General features: G+C 52.6%; 1 protein-coding gene across 7 annotated transcripts in view; it reads right to left on the bottom strand.

Annotated features, from left to right (window-relative positions):
• TBX5 (T-box transcription factor 5) overlaps positions 1-21,276 on the bottom strand; it is an 86,392-nt gene that overhangs the window by 20,614 nt on the left and 44,502 nt on the right. For all 7 annotated transcript variants that reach the window (XM_058691186.1, XM_058691184.1, XM_058691182.1 and 4 more), the window contains 4 exons: positions 20,424-20,543; positions 19,475-19,622; positions 15,770-15,922; positions 7,750-7,841 (listed from right to left, as the gene is read on the bottom strand). In XM_058691186.1, the coding sequence (XP_058547169.1) occupies positions 7,750-7,841; positions 15,770-15,922; positions 19,475-19,622; positions 20,424-20,543 (513 nt within the window). The remainder of the gene's footprint in view (positions 1-7,749; positions 7,842-15,769; positions 15,923-19,474; positions 19,623-20,423; positions 20,544-21,276) is intronic.

Genomic DNA, 21,276 nt, shown 5'->3' with positions numbered 1-21,276 from the left:
GATGGATGGATGGATGGATGGAAAGACGGACTGGTCAATGGATGGACAGATGGACTGGTGGATGGATGGATGGATGGATGGATGGATGGATGGATGGAAAGACGGACTGGTCAATGGATGGATAGATGGACTGGTGGATGGATGGATGGAAAGACAGACTGGTCAATGGATGGATAGATGGACTGGTGGATGGTAGATGGAGGGATGGGTGGATGGGTGGATGGATGGATGGATGGAAAGACAGACTGGTCAATGGATGGATAGATGGACTGGTGGATGGATGGATGGATGGATGGATGGATGGATGGATGGAAAGACGGACTGGTCAATGGATGGATAGATGGACTGGTAGATGGTAGATGGAGGGATGGGTGGATGGGTGGATGGTGGGTGGATAGATGGACTGGCCGATGGATGGATGGATGGATGGATGGATGGAAAGACGGACTGGTCAATGGATGGATGGGCAGATGGATGGATGGATGGATAGATGGACTGGTGGATGGTGGATGGCAGATGGAGGGATGGGTGGATGGTGGGTGGATAGATGGACTGGCCAATGGATGGATGGATGGATGCATGGAAAGACGGACTGGTCAATGGATGGATAGGTGGATGGATGGATGGATGGATAGATGGACTGGTGGGTGGTGGATGGGTAGGTGGATAGATGGACTGGCCGACGGATGGATGGATGGATGGATGGATGGATGGATGGAAAGATGGACTGGTCAATGGATTGATGGGAGGATGGGTGGGTGGATGGATGGATGGATGGATGGGTGGTCAGATGGCTGATAGGGCAAATATGTAACAAAATATTAACTGTAGAATGTAAGCAGTAGATTTGTGGGTGCTCACTGTACCCTTCTTCCACGTTTTCTGTATGTTTTACAGTTTTCATAACAAAACACTGGGGAAGCACTGCGGGTACTTCTCACGTTCAGCCAAAGTTGAGCGCTTACAGCAAAGGGTTAGGTTTTACACAACAGCCCAGCACACGGGATCTATTTCCAGATCTATTTCACACATTTACCTGAACACCCTTGCCCGTTCTGTAGAGCCAGGGGATTACCCAGGTGCGAGCAGGGCACCCCTCCATCAGAAAACGTGCCAAAGGGCCGTTTCTGAGCCCTCCCTAGAGCCACCGATTCAGAACCTCCGAGGAGGAAACCCAGAAATCTGCTTTTCTTAACAAGCTCCCCACCCCCAGGTAATTTTGATGTCTGCCAAAAGTCTGAGAAGCGCTATTCGCACGTGAATGAGTGATGTGACCACAGACACTGTCCCTGAAGAGAAGGTATGCCGGAGGGGGGGTGGGGACAGTGCTGCAGATGAGCAAGAAAAGGTCAAGGGGGGCTGTTCTCAGCATCCATATCCCTGCGGGTCAACCAGGAGCCAACATGGGACCCCCTTGGGACAAACCTCAATTTCACAACTTAGGCCGGCTTGGCTTCCCAAACACAACCCCCTCTTATTTTCCATAAGTTCACACTTCTCTGGGGGAAGCCGTGTCCAAAAGTACAGCAAGGAGTGGGGAGTTCATGCCGTCTCCGGAATGTTGTCTTGCAAATCACTCCTCATTAACCAGGCATTCCGATTACCTTTAACCACAAGCATGGGGTTCCAAGAGCACTAAGCCATTTGAAAGTGACCGTTTGAGGTTAAGGGCTCAACATTCATTTAAAATCAGGAAGCCGGGGCTGGAGAAGGAGGGAAGGTGCCAACGGAAGGGCTTTAGCCTTTTAGGGCGGTGGTGGGGGGAGGGGGGGCGGACCCCTGAATCCTTCGAAATCGTTTGCAAATGTTTTTTTTTTTTTTCTATTTGTATCTTGTGAGTTGTTCAGAGAGTCCCTGGCTTTCATCGGATTTTCAAAAGGGACCCTGATTAAGAAGCCCAGCCCTGGAGAAAAAGATGGAGGGGACTCTAAGGAGCGCAGAGGCAGGTGACAAGGGTTTCCAGCGTGGGTGGGCGGAGACGGCCTGGGAGAGACAACAGGAACCTACTGGGTGGAGCTGGGACATCCTGGGCCCTAAGCTTTCCTAGCCGCTGGCTGGCTGGGGGGCGGGGGGCTCCAAATCCAGGCCAGCAAAGCAGAGCCTCAGGGTGTCCCGGCTCCAGACCGGCTCGGAAGCCACCACTGTCCATCGAGTGTGACAAACCCCAATGACGCTGCATAAATGGTCCTCTGTGCAAGGTGACCCAAGAAGTGTGGGGGAAGCGGTGGGGAGCAAGGGGGAGTCTCTCCACCCTCAAGGGGCCGAGCTCACAGCCAGGCCTCTGCGCCCTGACTCGCCGCGGGGCCCTGGGCTGGTCAAGCCGGCGTCTGGCTTGACGAGGGCACGGACCCTGTCTCAACGTCGGCCTGACATCAATCCAGCCTCAGTCTGGGCCCCATCCCCTGCCAGATGCCTCCGTGCATGCCGGGGTGGGCTTAAAACACGCAGACACCCTCTTCGACTCTCCTCCCTAGAGGGGGGATCCCTGCGCCTCAGATCGGGCCCCACCCCAGTGAGTCCCGTGCAAGCCACAGAATGCGGCAGGAGTAACACTACATGTTTTCAAGACCCAGTAAGCCAGAGGCTCACGGCTCCCTCCTGGTCCTCTTGGGAGCAGCCGGCAGCCCCAGGAGGAGTCTGACTCCGCGGAGTCCTCCACGCAGGGCGGGCCGCACGCACCGGCTGAGGTCCCAGCCGAAAGGCAGCACCAGCTGGCGATCACAGCTGCGTGCCATCCCGGACGCCCGGACGCGTGACTTCAGCTACCTGCCGCCCCAGCCAACACCTGGCTGCAGGCGAGAAGCACCCAGACGAGCCCTTTCCAAGTTCCCGACCCGCAAATCACGAACGAGACGAGCGGGGTGACTTCCTGCTTCGCCTGGCACACGTGGCCGCCAGCAACGCCTGGTCTTTTCAGCATCAGTGCTACTGACGAGCAGCACCGAGCGAGGGCCAGCAGATGGGCACTCTGAGGTCGCCTGCACTTCCTTGGCCCTTTAGCGGGCCGTGGTGGCACAGAGTAAGTGGGGTCTAGCGCTCCAGCTGTCCCGGATTTAGTCACGCACGCGGAACAGAAGGCATAGCCTTCCAGCCCGTCCCAGCGAAGCCTGGGCGTCACCTGTTACCTTGCAATAGCAATCAGGATGCGCCCATTATCTCATTCACCCAGGCAACAGCCCTGGAGGTGGGTTCTACAGTCACCCCTCATTTCACAGAGGAGGCGGCCGAGGCTCAGTGGAGTAGGGGAGCCCTGGAGCCACTCCATGCGGTGGCCCCGATCCCAACTCCAGAACTTTCCCCCAGTGGACCCCGTTCCCCGGGAGATTCACCTTTGCATCCTCAGGACCCGGCGTCGAGCGAGCCCTTCACAAATGTGTGTTCGCTGAATAACGGATCGACAGATCAGAAACTGCATGGATTAATGAGTCTCTGGTCCTCAGTTTCCCCTTCTGCAAAAGGGAGAACACTGGGGGACAGGCTGTCTCCTGTGGTCCCTTCTGTCTGGAGCATCCTATGCTTCTTGGAGCAGCTGTGCCCCCTAATGCCACCATGTCACCGGGCCACCCCAGCTGGCTTTCAGAGAGCTTCAGAATGTGACCCCTACTCTGGACCCCAAGACTTGTAGATCACTGCCCACTTCTACCCTGATCCAACCCAGAAAACCCTTGTTCCCAAAAGGGCAAACGCCACTCTTCCCACAAAGCCTGACTCCCACCCGCTCCTTCCCCCATCTCCCCTCCCCCCAGGGCCCCCACCTCCTGCCCCAGCGGCCTTGGCCTTGGTCCCCAGCACCTGCTGACTCTTAGGAAGTTCACAACTTGCCTGAACACATCTTAAAGACTGGAGCAAAGTTCAAAGAAAGCCATGTTCTACAGGAAACCAGGCTCTAGATCATTTCAAACAGCAGTGAAGCTCCCACACCTTTCTTGTTAGGATGCGCATTTAGGGGTATTTCCCAAATTTCGGCCATTTGCATAGGACCTTGACAAGTTCGACAAACGTTTACTCCAGCTCTACTGCTATGTAGTTAATACTTTCCCTTAAATAGGGGCGCCTGGGTGGTGCAGTCGGTTAAGCGTCCGACTTCGGCTCAGGTCATGATCTCGCGGTCTGTGAGTTTGAGCCCCGCGTCGGGCTCTGGGCTGATGGCTCAGAGCCTGGAGCCTGCTTCCGATTCTGTGTCTCCCTCTCTCTCTGCCCCTCCCCCGTTCATGCTCTGTCTCTCTCTGTCTCAAAAATAAATAAACGTTAAAAAAAAATTTAAAAAAAAAATTCTTTCCCTTAAATAATCAGCCTTCGCCGTCCCCCTTCCCTCCCCCCTTCCTCCTTCTTTAGAAGCAGCCTCATTCTAAGCAACAGCAACTATAAAATCAGCCTGATGTGCTTGCGTCCGTAGACCTTCTAAAATCATCCATCTGTCACCAGGGGAGGGGTTCTGCAATTGGGGAAATATTGGTTTTTAGGGGAAGATGTTGTTTAAGCCGCAGATTAACCTTGCAGAATAACCTTGGCATATTTTAATCAGCCTGCTAAAAGGCAGGATTTTAAAATAATTGTATCGTCCTCTTTGTGCTTTTCCCACAGCTCTCCCATTTTTTTTTATAGTAAGCGGTCTTCTTTCTGGAATTAGAAATCGTACACGGACGTTGCAAAACAACTAAGACCATCTGCGTTTTCAAAAAACACCGAGAGCTGGGTGAGAAGAGACAGCGGGGTGAGTGCCCAGACATTTGCCAAGCGAACGCGGACGATATTTATGCGGGCTAACTGTGAGTCAATGTCCGGCCCTCTCCCTTCTTCCAACTGCTGGAATTAGAGGAAATGTCATTCCTCCTGCTTTCCGCCCCCCCCCCCCACCCCAAGCCAGCTGTCACCGGGTGTGCAGGGGACAGGAAACAGGATTACAAGACGAACAGGGAGCCTGCCGTTCCGGCCTGGCTATTATCACAGCCGACTCCGGACAGCCATCTTCCCCACTTGTCACTGGGAGTTGGGACCACAGCCCAGAATAACTGCTTAACGAGGGCAAAACTGGGAGTAATGGAGAGTCTTCCCCCAAATCAGATACGTTATATCGAGCGTGGACTAAGAACCAAGTACCCTGTTGACAGCCTCTCATATAACACTTACAAGAACCCTGGAAAATGGAAGCTGTATTTATTTATACCCATTTTGCAGATGAAGACACTGAGGCTCTACGAGGTTAAGTCACTTGCCTGAGGTCGCATGCTGATAAATGCAGAGCGAGGATCGAACCCGGGTTCGTCCGACTCCCAAAGCCTTCTGTTGGACCCGCTCTGCCCTACTCTGTCTCCTTCTCAGGGACCACGTCCACAGTACTGGGCCCATGACCGTGTCCACTCTCCCAGCCTGGTTCCCCGGTGCGGCTCCTAACACGCCCACAAAGACGCACGCGGTTCTTAGGCTCAGAGTTCCGATCCAACATGTCAGTTACTGAGTGCCTACTGACTACGGGCCACCCTTTCCCACCTCTTCTGCAAGTGCTTCCCCAAAAAGGACCCTGGGACGACCCCTCGGCGAATCTGCAATACCTGGGGGATGAAAGGGACAGCCAACCCAGACCAAAGTAGAGTCATCTGCCTAAATATCTAACCAGCTGTGTTTAGAACTTCAGGACAGAGTCCCCTGGGTCACTGACAGTGAAGCTCTCAGACACCTGTGCTTCCCCACCTGTCTCTCCTTCCACGTCTGTCATCCAGCCAATCAGCTTCCAAAGCGCAGGGCCCTGGCCCGACGCAGGAAAGCGGTGAGGGGTCCTGGGGACAGACATACACGGTGTGTGGCCAGGGGACACCTCTTGGAGGAAGGGACAGCTCTAAGGAGACCTAGTGATGGGCGGGAGAGGGTCAAGTGGGGAGGAAGGGAGAAAGCCTGAGGCAGACCAGACGTGCTGTTCGAGGGGCCAAAAATAATGGGAAGAATACAGGTGTCGAGCATCCCCTTCTGCATGACTGAGACAGAGCGAGGGCACTGGAGGGGGACAGAGCTAGGGAGGAGTGGCCAGGTCGGACAGGAAGGGCGTGGCCCTCCACGAGGAGTCTGGACGACCTCATCCTGAGGGCATCAGGAAGCCTGGGAGTGTTCTAGGCTGTGGAGTAACCTCGTCTGATTCGCGTTTTACACAGATGTCTTTGGCAGCTGCCTGGAGAATGTCCTAGAAGGCTCTAAACAACTCAGGAGGCTGTGGCTGCTGGAACCGACAGCCTGGCAGGAGAAAGGGGGGGTGAATTCGGACACATGTTAAGAAGGCTGAATCGACGGGACCCGGTGACTGGGTGCGTGTGAGGGGGTGATTTGCAACACCTTCAGTCCATCATCCCGTCTGCTCTTGACTTTGTGGGAAGGAGGGAAGATGTGAGGGAAAAACCCCTGGTGTGCAGGCCGGAGTGGGGTGGCTCGCATCCAGTCCCTACCTGCACGGCCTAGAGCCTCACCCGCAGGCCTGAGGTGAGACTTCATCAAAGGCTACAACGCCGTAAAGGAAGCCGACAGGATGATGAGGGAGTGTGGTCGCCGTGCAAACGACAGCTTGGCGCTGTGAGCCCAGGGCCACAAACAGGTTGACCCCTCCGGGCCTTATGCGGTGCTTACTGTCAACTTTTCCGCTGACCGTGGACTTGACCCAACTCCAATTTCCAAAATACAGACACTCGACGCCAACATTTTCTAACAATTTAAGAACTGGGTTCTCTTAGCCACAACCACAAAAAAATCTCACTACCCCCGCGATCGTGAAGGACCCCAATGATAAAGCGGGGTGGACGTGTGCGCATCTGAAGGTATCGGTGTTATTCACTTTCTAAAAGCGTGCAAAATCACAGCAGGTGACCCCACCAGCTAAACACGGTTTCCGTGGCACATATTTCCAAACACATGTGAAAACCCCAGCGCTGCGGGTTCTCCCTCTCCCTTTCTTAGATCCCTTCTGTGTCTTTGAATGGGTTTGTCTGTCCATCTGCCTGACTCACCCTTCTCGTGTCTTCCAGAGAGGATAAGGGAAAACTTCCTAAATGACCTCATTTTATTTTGAAACACTAAACCCACCAGAAGGGGTGCGGCGGTGGGGGCGGGGACAGAAACCCCTTCCTGGTCAAAGGAATCAAGATGTATTTCTAATTCTCTCGCCATATGGTAAGTTATTTTGGAAGCGTATCATGAGGTAAGAGAACGTTTGAGAAACTTGGCAAGGCTTGTACAACCCTTTCAAATCAGACCAAATTCCCACTATGTACATTTGCTATAGCCCCTTCTATTCATCATATCAGCGACCGTGACCACAGGATATGTAAAAATACCGAGCAATTTTTATCACCAGCTTCCAATCCCCCCAGTGCCCCGGACCACCACATGGTGTCAGGTTTGTCTGTATTTCACCCCCAGGAAATCAAGTCATTAACTTCCCTTTCATTTACCGAGAGCTGTTGCCAAAAAGAAAATCATTCATCGGCTGTGACTTATGGGAAGAAAGAGAAAGGACTGACTTCACGGGAAGGTGGGCGACAGCAAAGAAAGAGGGGAGAGAAAGTTCTCGCTTTTGTCCCCCTCCCCCCTCCCCAGGGCAGATGGAGAACATCAAGTTCCCTCGTGCCTCCTCCCCGTCCTGCCCCCCAAGGGGGCACACGCCCCTCCCCCCAGGCTGTCCCATCCTTTAAGGTTTAAGCCGTGGGTGGCCGCTTCTCCCTTTTCTTGGTGGGGACAAAGGAGCCCAGAATTCCAGCTTCTTCTTACCTTTGCATTCTTGACATTCTGTGTAGGTCCATGTCGTCACTGCCCCGGAATCCTTTGGCGAAGGGATTATTCTCAATCTTTAATTGGGTGATCTGAAGGAGAGAGAGAGAGGGAGGGAGAAACTTGGGTTTTCACTTGATGGCTGGAAACGCAGCCTCTGGCAACCAAAGGCGGCAAATTAAGCCAGTCACGTCAACGGAACCCACCACTTCATTCGAGAGGAGGCTTTGAAAAATGTCCTAGATCAGACCGCTTGGAAAAGGGGAAAAAACCTGGTTTCGGTTTGCCCATTAAGTGGAGTCATACCCCGCATCACTCCAGCTGTGTTTGTTTTTTAATCCTGCCATGTTGTGCCGCAAACACGATCTAGGCCCTCGGTGCGCCGACCCCCCCCCCCCGCCCCCCCTCCCGCCTGGAAAGTTGTGCACGTTGACACCGTGTCGCTCCCCCCGCAGCGTGACGGCGATCGCCGTTTGGAAAAACTCGACTGCTTCCAAAATTCTGCTCTGCCTCATGCCGGGTTCATTCAGCTTCACAGGCAAGGGTTATAGCCAGCCCAGGTAGAAGACGGTGTCTAATTAAATCAATACCAAAATACAGAATGGTAACATACATGATACCTGTCAGACGGCTCCAAACCCCTTCAATCTTCTAGATAAAGAAGCGCGATCCCTGTTCTTGGAAATTTCGGTTGTAATGTACAATACTCAGTAACAGAACAGGGGAAACAGTCCCACCGTATGGACTTTGCTAGAAGTACTTCCTAAAAGCTGTGTGTGAATCGCATGTTTATGCATCAAATCCCTTTTTTTTTTAAAGGAGCCTTTTTTTATGTTTATGTGTTTACTTTTTAAAAAATGTTTTGATTTGTTTTTGAGATAGAGAGACAGAGTGCGAACGGGAGAGGGAGACACAGAATCCGAAGCAGGCTCCGGGCTCTGAACTGTCAGCGCAGAGCCCAAAGCGGGGTTCGAACCCAAGAACCGCGAGATCATGACCTGAGCCAAAATCAGATGCTTAACTGAGGCACCCATGCGCCCCTATGTTTATCTTTGAGAGAGAGAGAGAGCAGGAGCGGGGAGGGGCAGAGAGAGAGGGAGACACAGAATCCGAAGCAGGCTCCAGGCTCCGAGCTGTGAGCACAGAGCCCGACGCGGGGCTCGAACTCAGGAACTGCGAAATCATGACCTGAGCTGAAGTCGGTCGCTCAACCGACTGAGCCACCCAGGCGCCCTCATCAAATCACCGTTACAGCCAGCAGGGCAGATTCAGGGACACTAGCTTCACCTTCGTTATCATGATTGTACCCTATCTATACGGCACTCGGGTCTGCTTAGTATCGTGATCTCAGTCAAAGCACTTCTTGTTTACGTTTATTTTATACATGTAATCTTCTCTATGCATCAAACCAGAATCACCAGCTATTCAATAAAAGGAAAACTACTGTATCAAATTCTCTCTGCTGGCACCCACAGAAAGTTCTAAATCCAAGGCCTGCCCTCACTTTGTTGCGAGGGGAGACGAGGCACTTTTCGAGACGAACTTACACAAATTGGTTCTGTACTCTCTCCCTGATAGATGAACAGAAAGATCATCAAAGCGAGAACACTTTTCTCTTTGTGGTCACATCACATGCCAAGTGCACACGAAAAACACCTCATCTACCCCTCCGTAGCAGAGCTGCAGACTTTGAGAAACTGAGCAAGTTTCTTTGAGAAACCAGGAGTAATTAGTGAATGCACCCATAATTCATCCGTGGCACATTCGGGGGGGGGGGGGGGGCAGGCATTCTGGTATGTTCTGTTTTCCAGAAGAGATGGCTTTATAAGGTTTCCTTCCCACCCCAAGACTCTATAATGAGCGTGAAATTACTATATTGTGTATGTGTACATGCGTGTGCGTTTGCGATGAAAAAAAAAACATAAAATTAACGTTTTTAAGATCTGGTATATGAATCCAACCATAGGACATTTTAGAAAGGCAAAGGTCAATGGTGGCCAGAAGTTGTGTGGGGAGGGACGGATGAAAAGGCAGAGCCCAGAGGACATTTAGTGAAACTATTCTGTGTGATACTTAACGGCGGACACACGTCCTCACATGTTTGTCCAAACCCACAGGATGTACGACACCACAAGTGAACCCTAAATTAGACTCCGGGTGATTACGATGTGTCAATGTGCATTCATCGATTGTAATAATGTCTCACTCTGGTGGGGGATGTTGATGGTGAGGGAGCCTTTGGGAAGGGTCGGGGGCAAGGAGTCTATGGGAACTCTCTATACTTTCCACTTAACTTTGCTGTAAACCTAAAACTTCTCTTATAAAAACAAAATCTATTTTAAAACTTTTAAAGTAGGTGTGGGTATTTATGTGTATACACATTCCTTCTCCCCTCATTTTTTTTTTTTAAACCATGCCCATTCCTACAACTTCCTGATCTTGACTTGACTCTTCAGAACGAGTAGAAAAGTCTATAAAATCTCTTAGGAAAACAGTCTTTAACATGTGCACTCCCGAAGCCACTTCTGTTTTGGAGTCCAAAGACCCATCCCCTCCTGGAGCTTTTTTTTTCCCACTCAGGCTTTGTCACAATAAAATGCAACCCAACTGACCATAAATCACGTTTTTGTTTTTGTTTTTTAAAGGAGGGGGAGAGGGGCGCCTGGGTGGCTCAGTCGGTTAAGCGGCCGACTTCGGCTCAAGTCATGATCTCGCGGTCCGTGAGTTTGAGCCCCGCGTCGGGCTCTGTGCTGACAGCTCAGAGCCTGGAGCCTGTTTCGGATTCTGTGTCTCCCTCTCTCTCTGCCCCTCCCCCGTTCATGCTCTGTCTCTCTCTGTCTCAAAAATAAATAAACGTTAAAAAAAAATTTTTTTTCTTAAATTAAAAAATTAAAAAAAAAAGGAGGGGGAGAGATTCTCGATATGCTAAGTAAATATTCCATCATTTAAGAAGGGAGGGAGGGAATCCTTGCTGCACTCCCCGCCCCCAATCCGCCCCCCGCCTTCAAGTGACTGAAGCCAGTCTCTGGAAATATTGAAGACAGTCAGGGTGTGGTATCGGGGCTGAATTAATGCCTGGTCCATGATGTCACTGTTCCTCCAAGTGCTCAGGACAAACAATTATTATGCGGGGGGGGGGGGGGGGGGAGGGAAGGGGGGGAGGAAGTCTTTTATCAGCAAAAATCTTTTTCCCTGACACCACTCCTCACCAAAAGGTTTACTGCTTCCAAAAACCAAAAGGTTTTTGAGCTTCCAAAAGTATGATCGCATAGGACAAACACAATCTGCTAAACGTACCCCTAGGTAGGTTGATCTTACACACATCTGGCTTTGTAGACTGAGTCCAGACGCCCGTAGGTTATTAAGAATTATCACCCTGGAGAAACGTGAACCTACAAGCTTGGCTGAAGGTGGCAAAGTCCGCCTTGTTCCGTACAACCGCCTCTAGGATACGTCCTTCCTGACACACCGCCGCGTGCTGTGGCTCGCTCACTCACGGGCACACAGGCTGATAGAGTCAGACGTCTGAGTTCCACTAAAAGGCTCCACTGAAACTGACTTCCCTCCATAAAACCGGATATCCGGGGGAGGGGGGGTGGCGGTGGGGAAAAAAAAACAAATATAAATGCCAGCTCGGACCAGTGAGACAGAGGTTGTAAAAATTAATGAGAATAATTGTTGGGAATTCTTGCTTTTGAAAAAAAAAAAAAAAACCCCTCGCGAGGGCCAAAAATCTTAATTATGTCTCTCTATTAGGGGTTCATTTCCTGGTCCCAACCAGAAAGCTCATACCTCATAAATACAGGCTCCTTACACAATGATTTAAGCAGGAAGAAAAAAATGCCTCTTAATGGCGAGGTAAGTTAATATCGGGGGGACGGCCGCTTGCAAACACAGCCATTGTTGCGCGAGCAGAGAAATGAAATGCCCACGTGACCTTTTTTAACACCTAAATATTTCTAGGGATCGCTCTGGACGCTGCTGACAGCTTCAGTGAAAACCTTACAAAAACGTGTTTCACAGAGCAAACGTCGTTCTGGACGAGTCGAGTTTTTAAATATCTTTTCCAAGCTGTCAACCATCTGGGGAAATAACTCCCAAATCCAGCTTGGGGATCACAGCTGGGCTGAGGAAATACGTCGTGTCATTAGGAGCCCGGCGGCGTGCGGGTGCGTGACTGCAGCCCAACTCGTGAACCCTGCCACGCACCTGCCTCCGCCTGGTACCCGCATCCAAGCAGAGAGAGGGCATCGTGAAGGCACCGGGCCGTTGACATCAAAAATCAGCGGCTCGTCAGTGTCCCGAACTGTCCTGGCGATTTAATCACGCGGACGGCTTTTCTGTCCTTGCTCATTTTTCCAAAGCATAATGTGGGGCAAAGAGCCCTTGAATGGATGGCATGTTCGGGGAATGAACCGACTCAACCACAAAGACTAATGTTTGTAGCTGTTGTGCAACCACAGTAAGAGGAACTTCTTTAAAATCTCAGTTTTTCGGAACCTAACGTGGCCAGGGCAGCGCAAAGGGTTTCCGAGCGTGTGTTCTGGAAGGAGCTGCCCTGTTGCAAACAGATCGGTTGGGCAGTAAGTCAGTGACTTCATCACTAATCGTGCTTACCCTTTGCCAGGCTCAGCACTACGAATTTTCCGAGGATTCTCTCGTTTGGTCCTCACAGTGATAAAAACAATGCTTGTGTTATCCCCATTGTACAGAGGAGGAAAACTGAGTCCAGTAACTATGCCCAATCAAATGGACTTCAACCCAGGCAGCCCGCCTCCAGAGTCCCACCTTAACCTTATGCAACGATGAGTGGCAGCTCAGGTGGCTTCTGCCCAAGAAGTCAGGGGGTCTCAACACCTCGCCCAGGTGGGACCATAAGGGAGCAAGACAGAGTCCACAAACCGCACGCAGGTTGGCCCTCTTAGTCAAGTCACACGTCATACATCCATGCAGGGAACGTCTGGAGGGGCCCTGGACTGGACTGGACTGGAAAAATGTACTGCTTTAGACTATCTCCTGATAAAAATGAGTGCCTTTGGTACCTTACCACTAAAAAGTGGGGGAAACCTCATATGGGAGAGAGTGACTGCAAGTTCCCTCCGATGGAATCCCTCTTCTGGGTGTCAGGTGGGCTCAAAAACCTTTATGGCCCAACCAATTAAAAAAAAAAAACAAAAAAACCCAGGGGCACCTGAGTGGCTCAGCCGGTTAACTGTCCAGCTCTTGATCTCGGTTCAGTCATGATCTCACGGTTTTTCGAGTTCCAGCCCCACATCGGGCTCTATGCTGACAGGGTGGGGCCTGCCTGGGATTCTCTCTCCTCTCTCTCTGCCCCTCTCCCACTCATGCTGTGCCCCCCGCTCCCAAAATAAATAAACATTTAAAAAAATTTTTTTTAAAAATTCCCACCCGGGAACCCTATCCATCCAGATTCATATTTGGAGACACACATTTTTAGACCCATGAGCATTTAGATACACAATCCCCTAGATTGTGCTCAAACCTCACAAAGTACACACCCCATTGGGCAGACACTCTTTCAAGCGCACGGATCACTAAATATATTCACCGGGGAAGATACCTTTTTAAAAACAGAAATCTGGAAAAAAAAAAAATTGGAGGAGGGGGGGCGCCTGGGTGGCTCAGTCGGTTCAGCATCCAACTCTTGGTTTCGGCTTGGGTCATCATCTGAGTTGGTGAGTTCGAGCCCTGCATCACACTGTCAGCACAGAGCATGCTTGGGATTCTCTCTCTCTCTCCCCCTGTCTCTCTCTGCCCCTCCCCTCCTCATGTTCTCTCTCCCTCTCTCAATATAAATGACAAGACTTAAAAAAAAAAAAAAAGAAAAGAAAAGAAAGAAAGAAATAACAGAAACCTGAGCGTGTCAGGTGGATTCACAAGAGGTCGCGATGACAGTCTTGTGGGTATAATATACCTGTCAAATTGGCCAAACTGTATGCTTCATATATCGCAGTTTATTGTTGGGCGGTTATGCCTCAATAAAGCAAAGAAAGAGACGGAAAGAAGGACAGAGACAAGAGTGTGCTCATGTTCCCCAGATCTAGCCAGGCTGGATGGGCCCTAAGATCCTAACTACGCAGAGCTTAGGGATCTCCCCCCCAGGACCTACTCTCCAGCAGGGTGAGTCTAACACTTCCTGTCCTTTCTGTAGGAGCCTGGGCTTTCTTAGAGGAAAAGAAAGAAAGAAAAGAAAAGAAGATCTGATATATCTTTGGACCCTCTGTCAGGTGTGTGTGTGTGTGTGTGTGTGTGTGTAGATACGTATGTGTAATACATGGCTGTATGTGCATATGTATGAGAAAGAGGGAGGGAGGGAGGGAGGGAGGGAGGGAGACTGAACGTCCTTGCTACTATTTTTTCCAATTTTTTTCCCCTGTGACTGTCACCGCAAAGTTAAACATAGATTGACAGCAGCCATAGAGGAAACAGGTTTCTAACAGCCAGACTCAAATTAGCCTGAAACAGTTTTGCAATTTTCAGGGTATTTGGCCTTAATGTTTTTTGCTCTTGCTGGTTTGACGAGTCGGGGCTTGGATCCCAGAAAAAAATCCTTCTTCCCCTTTAAAAAGTCATTGCACTTTGGGGAGAGTGAGTTTTCTTTCTGGAGGGAAGCTCTCTCAAGACCTGGGGCCCCGAGGCAGGCCTTGTGGTCTAGAAGGGACCATCCATCACAGCTTGGCCTGGTGACTGACAATCTGAATTTGGAGATTACTATCTTGTAAGTACCCTGGCTTCACTGGGGCGGGTGGGGGGTCACTTTCTGACACCCGGCACGCACTGGACTGACCTTCCCGGGGTGACCGGAGGCTTTAGGGTGCTAAACTTACCCTTCACCCTGCCCTGTCCTCTCCCACCTCTTCCCAGTCCCTGTAACTTCCTGCCACCCTTCCTGGCAAGTGGGGACAGGAGCTGTGGAGAGGGAGGACATTCCCATGCCCCCATCTACTATCTCCTCGTGTTGCTCCAGGGACCTGCCCTCACTGATCCCCTATGGGACCTGCTAATTTCCCCTTTGCCAGTCCTCCAATTAAACCACTACTTAATGCTAACAACCTGCACCCCCACAGTGCCTCCTCCCCGCCCCCCCCCCCAGATTCTATGTCTTTTCATAAGTAGGTTTAAGAATCATTCAGTCCTGCCCTCCGGCCAATAAAACGAATCCAGAGGCACTCAAGTGTCTAAAGAACAGAAATGACCCAAGACAAGTCAAGACGAGCCCTTTCCCCTGGGAAAGAATAAAAGATACTCCCCCAACCTGCGGTTATGGGGTGCCCTGTTCACATATCATTGTCCAGCTTGGAAACACCCGAATCGGGGCCTGGATTTTGAACAGCGTGGGGTCTGTCGTTGACAGGACCCATGTGCACCCTTCCCTGTCTACACCACACTGCAGCCGGCTTCCTGAAAACGAGGTATCCCTCCCCTCCCCAAGCGGTGGTTGTGCAGGGTCTTGTCTAACTAGAGAAGGCATCTTGCAAACCCAAGCCCAAGGCTTCTGGCAACTTTGTCCCAATTCAAGTTGAAATGCATCCAAAAGACAGACTGGAGGAGAGACCCCCAACCCTCCCCCACCACCAAAAAAAAAAAGCTTCACGAAGGGTACCACCGGGCCCCCACCCAAGAGCAGGGAGCCACGTACAAAAGTGACCTTTCTCCTTGGTGATCACTTCATGAGTCCAGAGAGATGCTTTCTTGTTGCATTTGGACGCATGGGCACCTGCAGTTTGATAAACTTGTGTCTGACTGGTGTGTGGGTGTGTGGGTGTGTGTGTGTGGGGGGGGGACACACAGAGACAGAGACAGACAGAGTGATACAAAACATGTGAACATAGTACAAACAGCTGCAGTCCTCGATCTGTAGCTTTGTCCCGCCTCAGCCCGCAGCGAGGGAACGAAGAATCCCTTTAAAGTCTAAAGGTTCCAGCACGAGACCCCTGCACAATTGTTTTCATGCAAACGAACAGACAGTCCCAGAGCTAGCTCCCAGGTTTCAGCTTACCTTGTGGTTCTGGTAGGAAGTCACCGCAATAAAGGCAGTCTCAGGAAAGACGTGGGTGCAGAACGCAGTATTTTTTGAGCCAAATCCATTATTTTCATCTGCTTTCACGATGTGTAATCTGGGCTGGTATTTGTGCATGGAATTTAGAATAATCTAAAAATCATAAAGAAAACGAAATTGTAAGAACAATCAAAACCCCTTTGTTTCCAGATAAAACCCCACTTTCCACCCCTAAAATTCGCCTCCTTGTACAGGCTCTCAAAAAAAAAAAAAAATGTCTGATTTTTTCCCTCCTGTTTTGAAAAGGGGCCAGTGATTTCATTAAAAAGAAACATTTCAAAAATGACAATTTCCAACCAAAAAAGCCCGGGTAATATTCCAGGAATCTACCCAAAGCACACACGGCAGTAAATCAGAATTCTTAATAAAGTTTGCTTAATAAATTAACTCCTGCATAAGGTACTTCCCCCCCCCCCACACCCAAATGGGAGGAAAGCAAGTCAGGAGCAGGGAACTTGTGCCTGGAGTTGGGGCGGGGGTGGGGGGAGATGTCTAAGCATCAATTTTGGAGTGAAAGGGGAGAAGACACAAACAAACAAACATCCTCCGCCCTGCCCCACCCCCCATAAACCTGCGAGAGATGGAAAAAGAAGAGACCAAGCAGTTTGCAGAACTGGAATAAAAATCACCTTTTGTTTGCAGACTGTGCAAAGGAGCGTCAATGAAAAAAAAAAAAAGAGGATAATGGAACTGGGGGTGGGGGACCTCCACGGATGGCGAGATTGGGGGGAGGAAGCATCTCCTTGTCACCCCCCTCCCATCTCACCCCCCAGCAGAGGAGGGCCTGCTTCCTTCCAGGTTCCCTTTCTATAAGGTCAGCAACATTTCAGGACCCACGCGAGCCTGATCTCCAGATTTGGCGGGACACAGAAAGGCTGCATCTGCTTTTTGGGGGGAATGCGCTCTTTCTCCTTCCTTTCTACCTTCTTCGTGTTTGGGGAACGCCCCCCGGAGGGGGGGCACACAGGGTCTTACCGCGGTAGCTGTACCGAGAATCCAGCTACTATAGTCAGTATGGGGTTGGGGGGGGGGGGGTGGGCTCTGCTGGAACAGGGCTATTCCTAGGAGATGAGCATCTTTACTTGGAAAACCGGCCTGGCTGCTTTGAGGACGCCGGGTTTTTGATGATTTCGGGAGGCTGTGAAAGCCAACACGCATCAGGACGCTCGGAGAGAAACCCGCCGAACGGGCCAATCGCCGCGCTCCACGGGCTGGATGGAACTCGGGCCTGCTTTCTCCCCAGGACAGCCAACTGGAGCGGCCGGAGGCTGTCCCGGTGTCTTGGATTATTTGCGTTGATGACCCTGGGGCAGGGTCCTTGGGCCAACCCTTGAGACCCGCCCGGAGGAGGGGGAGGGGAAGCGGAGAAGGGGCGCGAACCCGGGGCCCCGCGGCTCCCCGACCCCGGGCCGCGCGGCTCTAATCTCCGGCCCGCCGCGGTCCGGCCGCCTCCCTGGCCGATAGCGACGCCGGGCTGGGGCGGCGTGGCGACAGAGAGACGCAGCGGGGCCCCGCGCGCCGCCGCAGCCCCCGGCCGGCGCGGCCATCGTCCCGGCTTAGCCAAATTGCTTTGACGGCCGGGGACAGTGTCGAGACATCAGCGCGAGGGCGATCTAATGACTCCTAATTTCATTAGGGCGGCTCTGGACCCCAAGTCCGGAGTTGGGGGGTGGGGGAGGGCTGCGAAGGGCAGTCCAGGGCAGCCCCGAGCACCCTCCCTCTTCGGTGCCCTCGGGAGGACCAGAAACGCTCCAGGGTGCGGGAGCCTGGCTGCGGGGCTGCGAGCCTTCCCGGGGCGCCCAGCCCATCGCGACCACAGAAGGCACCGCAGGGGAAAAGCTAGACGCCCACGTGGGGCCGGAGCACGGTCCCGCAGCCGCGCACCAGGGTTCCACGGAGACCCCCCACAAAAGGGTCCCCCGCACCCAGCCCGCGGGAGGCCGCCAGCCAGGCAGGAGTAGCACGCGGGACGCTTACAAAACCGTCCCGCTTCTCCCCAGCGCTTAAGCTAAAGTCTCGGTCCGGTGCCCGCAGGTGCGCGTCACCCTGGCCGGCTGACCGCCCACGCACGCTCGACGGCATTTCTGTGCAGTGCACGCTCCGGCCTACGGGCCGCTGCGGGCAAACTGCCTGGTTGAAACGGAAAGGAGGCCGGGCGTTTTGTCTAGAGACGCCCCTCTGCACCCCCTGCTCCTTCCCACCGCACAGGAAGGGAATGGGCCTGCCTTCTCTCTTCCCCAGCGGCCAGCAGCCAGAGGTGCAAGCACTCAATGTCCCCTCCCCACCCCAGACCCTGGGGGCTCAGTGTTTTAGCCCTAAGGCCCCACGGGACCAGAGTCTCCCATTTGGACCTTCCCAAACCGTCTCCCCTCTGGATCAAATCCTTGCAAACCCAGCTCCCTCAACTGGGTACCATGTGTTTGTTGATTTTCCCTAAAGAGACCACATGGCAAGACAGAGACCACCCTTGGAATTAGATCAAGCCTCAGATCTCTGCTCCCACATACAAGCTGCATGACCTTGGGCAACTCCCCTCCCCTCCCATATTTCTGTCCTCATTTCTAGGCTGCCATGAGGGTCAAGTGTCCTAAGACCAACCAGCCCATTTTATGGTGGAATCAGCAAGCTAAGGGTTTTGAACACTGAACCCGGAGACCGTGTTCTGTCTTGGTGATTAATTACTGCCAATGAGAAGACCTAGAGACATTTCCCCCCAAATCGGCGTTTTGTTCTTCATTTGCTTTTCGTTGGTGAAGAGAAATCTACTCAAAGCTAGAGAATCCACTAAAAGCTACACAATTCTCTTGGAAGGTGGGGAGGGGGGGCAGCACATGGAATGTCCTGCATGCAGATTCAGGGGGTTCACCAAGGCTGCTCTCTCCAACCAGACTCCAGGTTTAGGACTCTGGTCTAGGTGTGCCTGCTGTGGGAATTGGTGCCCAGCCCATCCTGGGAACTGGGGGTGAGGAAAGCTAGAAGTCGGTGGCGGGGGGGGGGGGGGGGACATAAACCCTAAAGTATCTGCTAAAAGGGATATCTGGGTTGGTCTCTGGCAGCTTGGCTTCCCCATCCGTAAAAGAGGGAGCAGGTGGCCTGGGGTCTCCCTCTCAGCCAGAAGGTCTCAATAATAAGGCAAGATCTGGAAGCGAGTAGGGAAGGTATCTATGGCTCCCACCACGGTCCAGCCTTTGGGCAGCGGGTGCTGCGTACCCACTGGGCTAGAGGGACCGTGTTTTCGGAAGATCTGAAACGCAGCCGCCACCCCTAATCACAGATGGGACTGGGGGGCCAGGCCAGGGGTGCGCGCTTCCCTCTCCCCAAGACCCCGGTTCTCCAGTTCCCCGGGAAAGGTGGCCCCAGAGCATGGAACAGCAGACCACAGAGAAGACCGCACAGGAGAGAGGTGGAGCCAGAGGGGAAGAAGGTGAGAGAAATCAGAGGAAAAGGAAGAGAAGGGAAGGCCGGAGCCTGGAGGAAAAGACTCAGGCGGGTGGAGTGGAGCAAGGAAAGGAGAGGCTGGAAGTGTGACGAGGCAAGAAGAGAGAGAAACCCTGGGAGGAGAGAAGCGGGGACAAGAGAGACACACAGACGGACCGAGAGAGACTGGGAGCAGGGGTGGACCGGAGGAGCCCTCCTGGTACTTACGTGCCCGAATGGGTCCAGGTGGTTGTTGGTGAGCTTGAGTTTCTGGAAGGAGACCAACTGCCGCATCCAGTGTGCCCCAGTGGCCGGCGAGTCTGGGTGCACGTAAAGGCGGCCCGGCATAGCGGGCTCTGCTTTGCCCGTCACAGACCTAGACCGAGATGGGGCGGAAACCCACCCAGACTTAGCGGCCCCGTGGTGCTGGCGAGGGCAGCTAACTAAGAGAACGATCTGGAAACGTCCTGACTCTCCCCTGGCATCTACAAGCCCAGGCGCCCAGAACGCCTGCAGCCAGGCGAGCCCCCACCCGGCTCTCTTTTCTTCCACCTCGCTCCTTCCCCTGCACCAGGGGCACCGCAGCCTGGCGGCCCTCAAACAATCGGTGGGTTCTGGAAGCCTCTGGACAAAAAAAAAAAAAAAAAAAAAAAAAAAGTCTAAGAAAAATCCTTGAGGGCTTTCAAACGGGCCTTCCTCTTGGAGCCTCCGTTCGCTGGGCAGCCACGGGGAGCAATCCACCCAAGGAATGGACCTCTCCTCTCTTGCCTGTTTGACTCAAATACCACGGCCCGACTTTGCAATTTCATAAAAAGGCATGTTCAAAGCAGGTAACTCATAAAAAATGACTGTAAATGGTTTTATGCCCCCAGAAATACCTCCAGCGCTTGGAAACAATACCCTTTTGAAAAATCCACAACCCGCGGCTGCAGCAACAGATAACAAGCCCTTTACCTCCCGTGAGCCTCAGTTTTCTTGTCTATAAAATGGGGGCTAAGGGCTGCTGTTTCTTCCTCTCGGGGTGGTCCGGAGGATGCGTGGGGATAGCAGCAAGAGCCTCGAAGGCACAGTAGGAGTTCAGAAGATGTTGCTTCGTTTGGTGCAGGGGAGGGGAGGAGGTTTTTTTTCCCCCCACTTTCCTCCCTGCTCCCCCGCAACTACCCACTCCGGGGCCTACCATTTATTGTCTGCGAACTTGTATCTGTGGTCATCCGCGGGAACGATGTCCATGAGGAGGATGTATTTCGTTTTGGGGTTAAGGCCCGTCACCTTCACTTTGTAACTGGGAAACATCCGCCTAGGGGAGACAAGGAGGGAGACCCAGAAAGTCAGAGACAGAGACAGAGAGAGAAAGAGAGAATTAATGCCAACGTTTTAAAGAGCGCGTCCCCACATTTTAATGGAAGAAGCTACAGTTTGAGAAGCGCTCAGGAGAGAAGTGACCCCCGCTCCGCTCCTGCCAAAATCCACTCCGGGTTTCCCTGCGAGTTCTGGGGAGGAGAAAGGCCCAGAGGTGAGCTGGAGGCTGGTGATTATTTGTAACCAGGAGGAAAATAGAAACCTGGAGGCGAGGGCTTCTAGAGAGAACCAGGGCCTCCATTTCTGCTCTTTGTAAATGCTCTTTTCAGAGCCAGAGACCTGGTTTTTTATCTAGGGGCAGAAGGAGCCTTCTTAGGCGAAAAGCTGGCCTCCTCCGTGCAGGCAGGTGCGTTGGCCGCTATGCACCCACGTGCGGGCACCGAGGTGTGTGCACACCCGTGGGCACCCGTGTACCTTCTGTCCGGGCTTCGGTCCTCCACCCCCAGCGTAGAGCTCAACTGGTGACCTTGCCACGAGCCTCCAGCCGACATTTATTCCTCAATCCCACCACTCCCCCGCCCCCCAACTTCTCCAAGGCACCTGGTGCTCTTCCTTGGAGAGTCTAAGCCCTCCGGCCCCCGGCAAAGAAACTCAAAACCCATCCGGGTTTGGTTTTGGAGACACCGGGGCCTGAACCAGTATGGGCTCAGGGGCAGGCGGGTGCTTCAGGG

This window comes from Neofelis nebulosa, chromosome 11 (assembly GCF_028018385.1).
Source record: "Neofelis nebulosa isolate mNeoNeb1 chromosome 11, mNeoNeb1.pri, whole genome shotgun sequence".
Lineage (NCBI taxonomy): Eukaryota > Metazoa > Chordata > Mammalia > Carnivora > Felidae > Neofelis > Neofelis nebulosa.
Note: the sequence above shows the minus strand (reverse complement) of the source record. Positions and strands in the feature narration are given on the sequence as shown.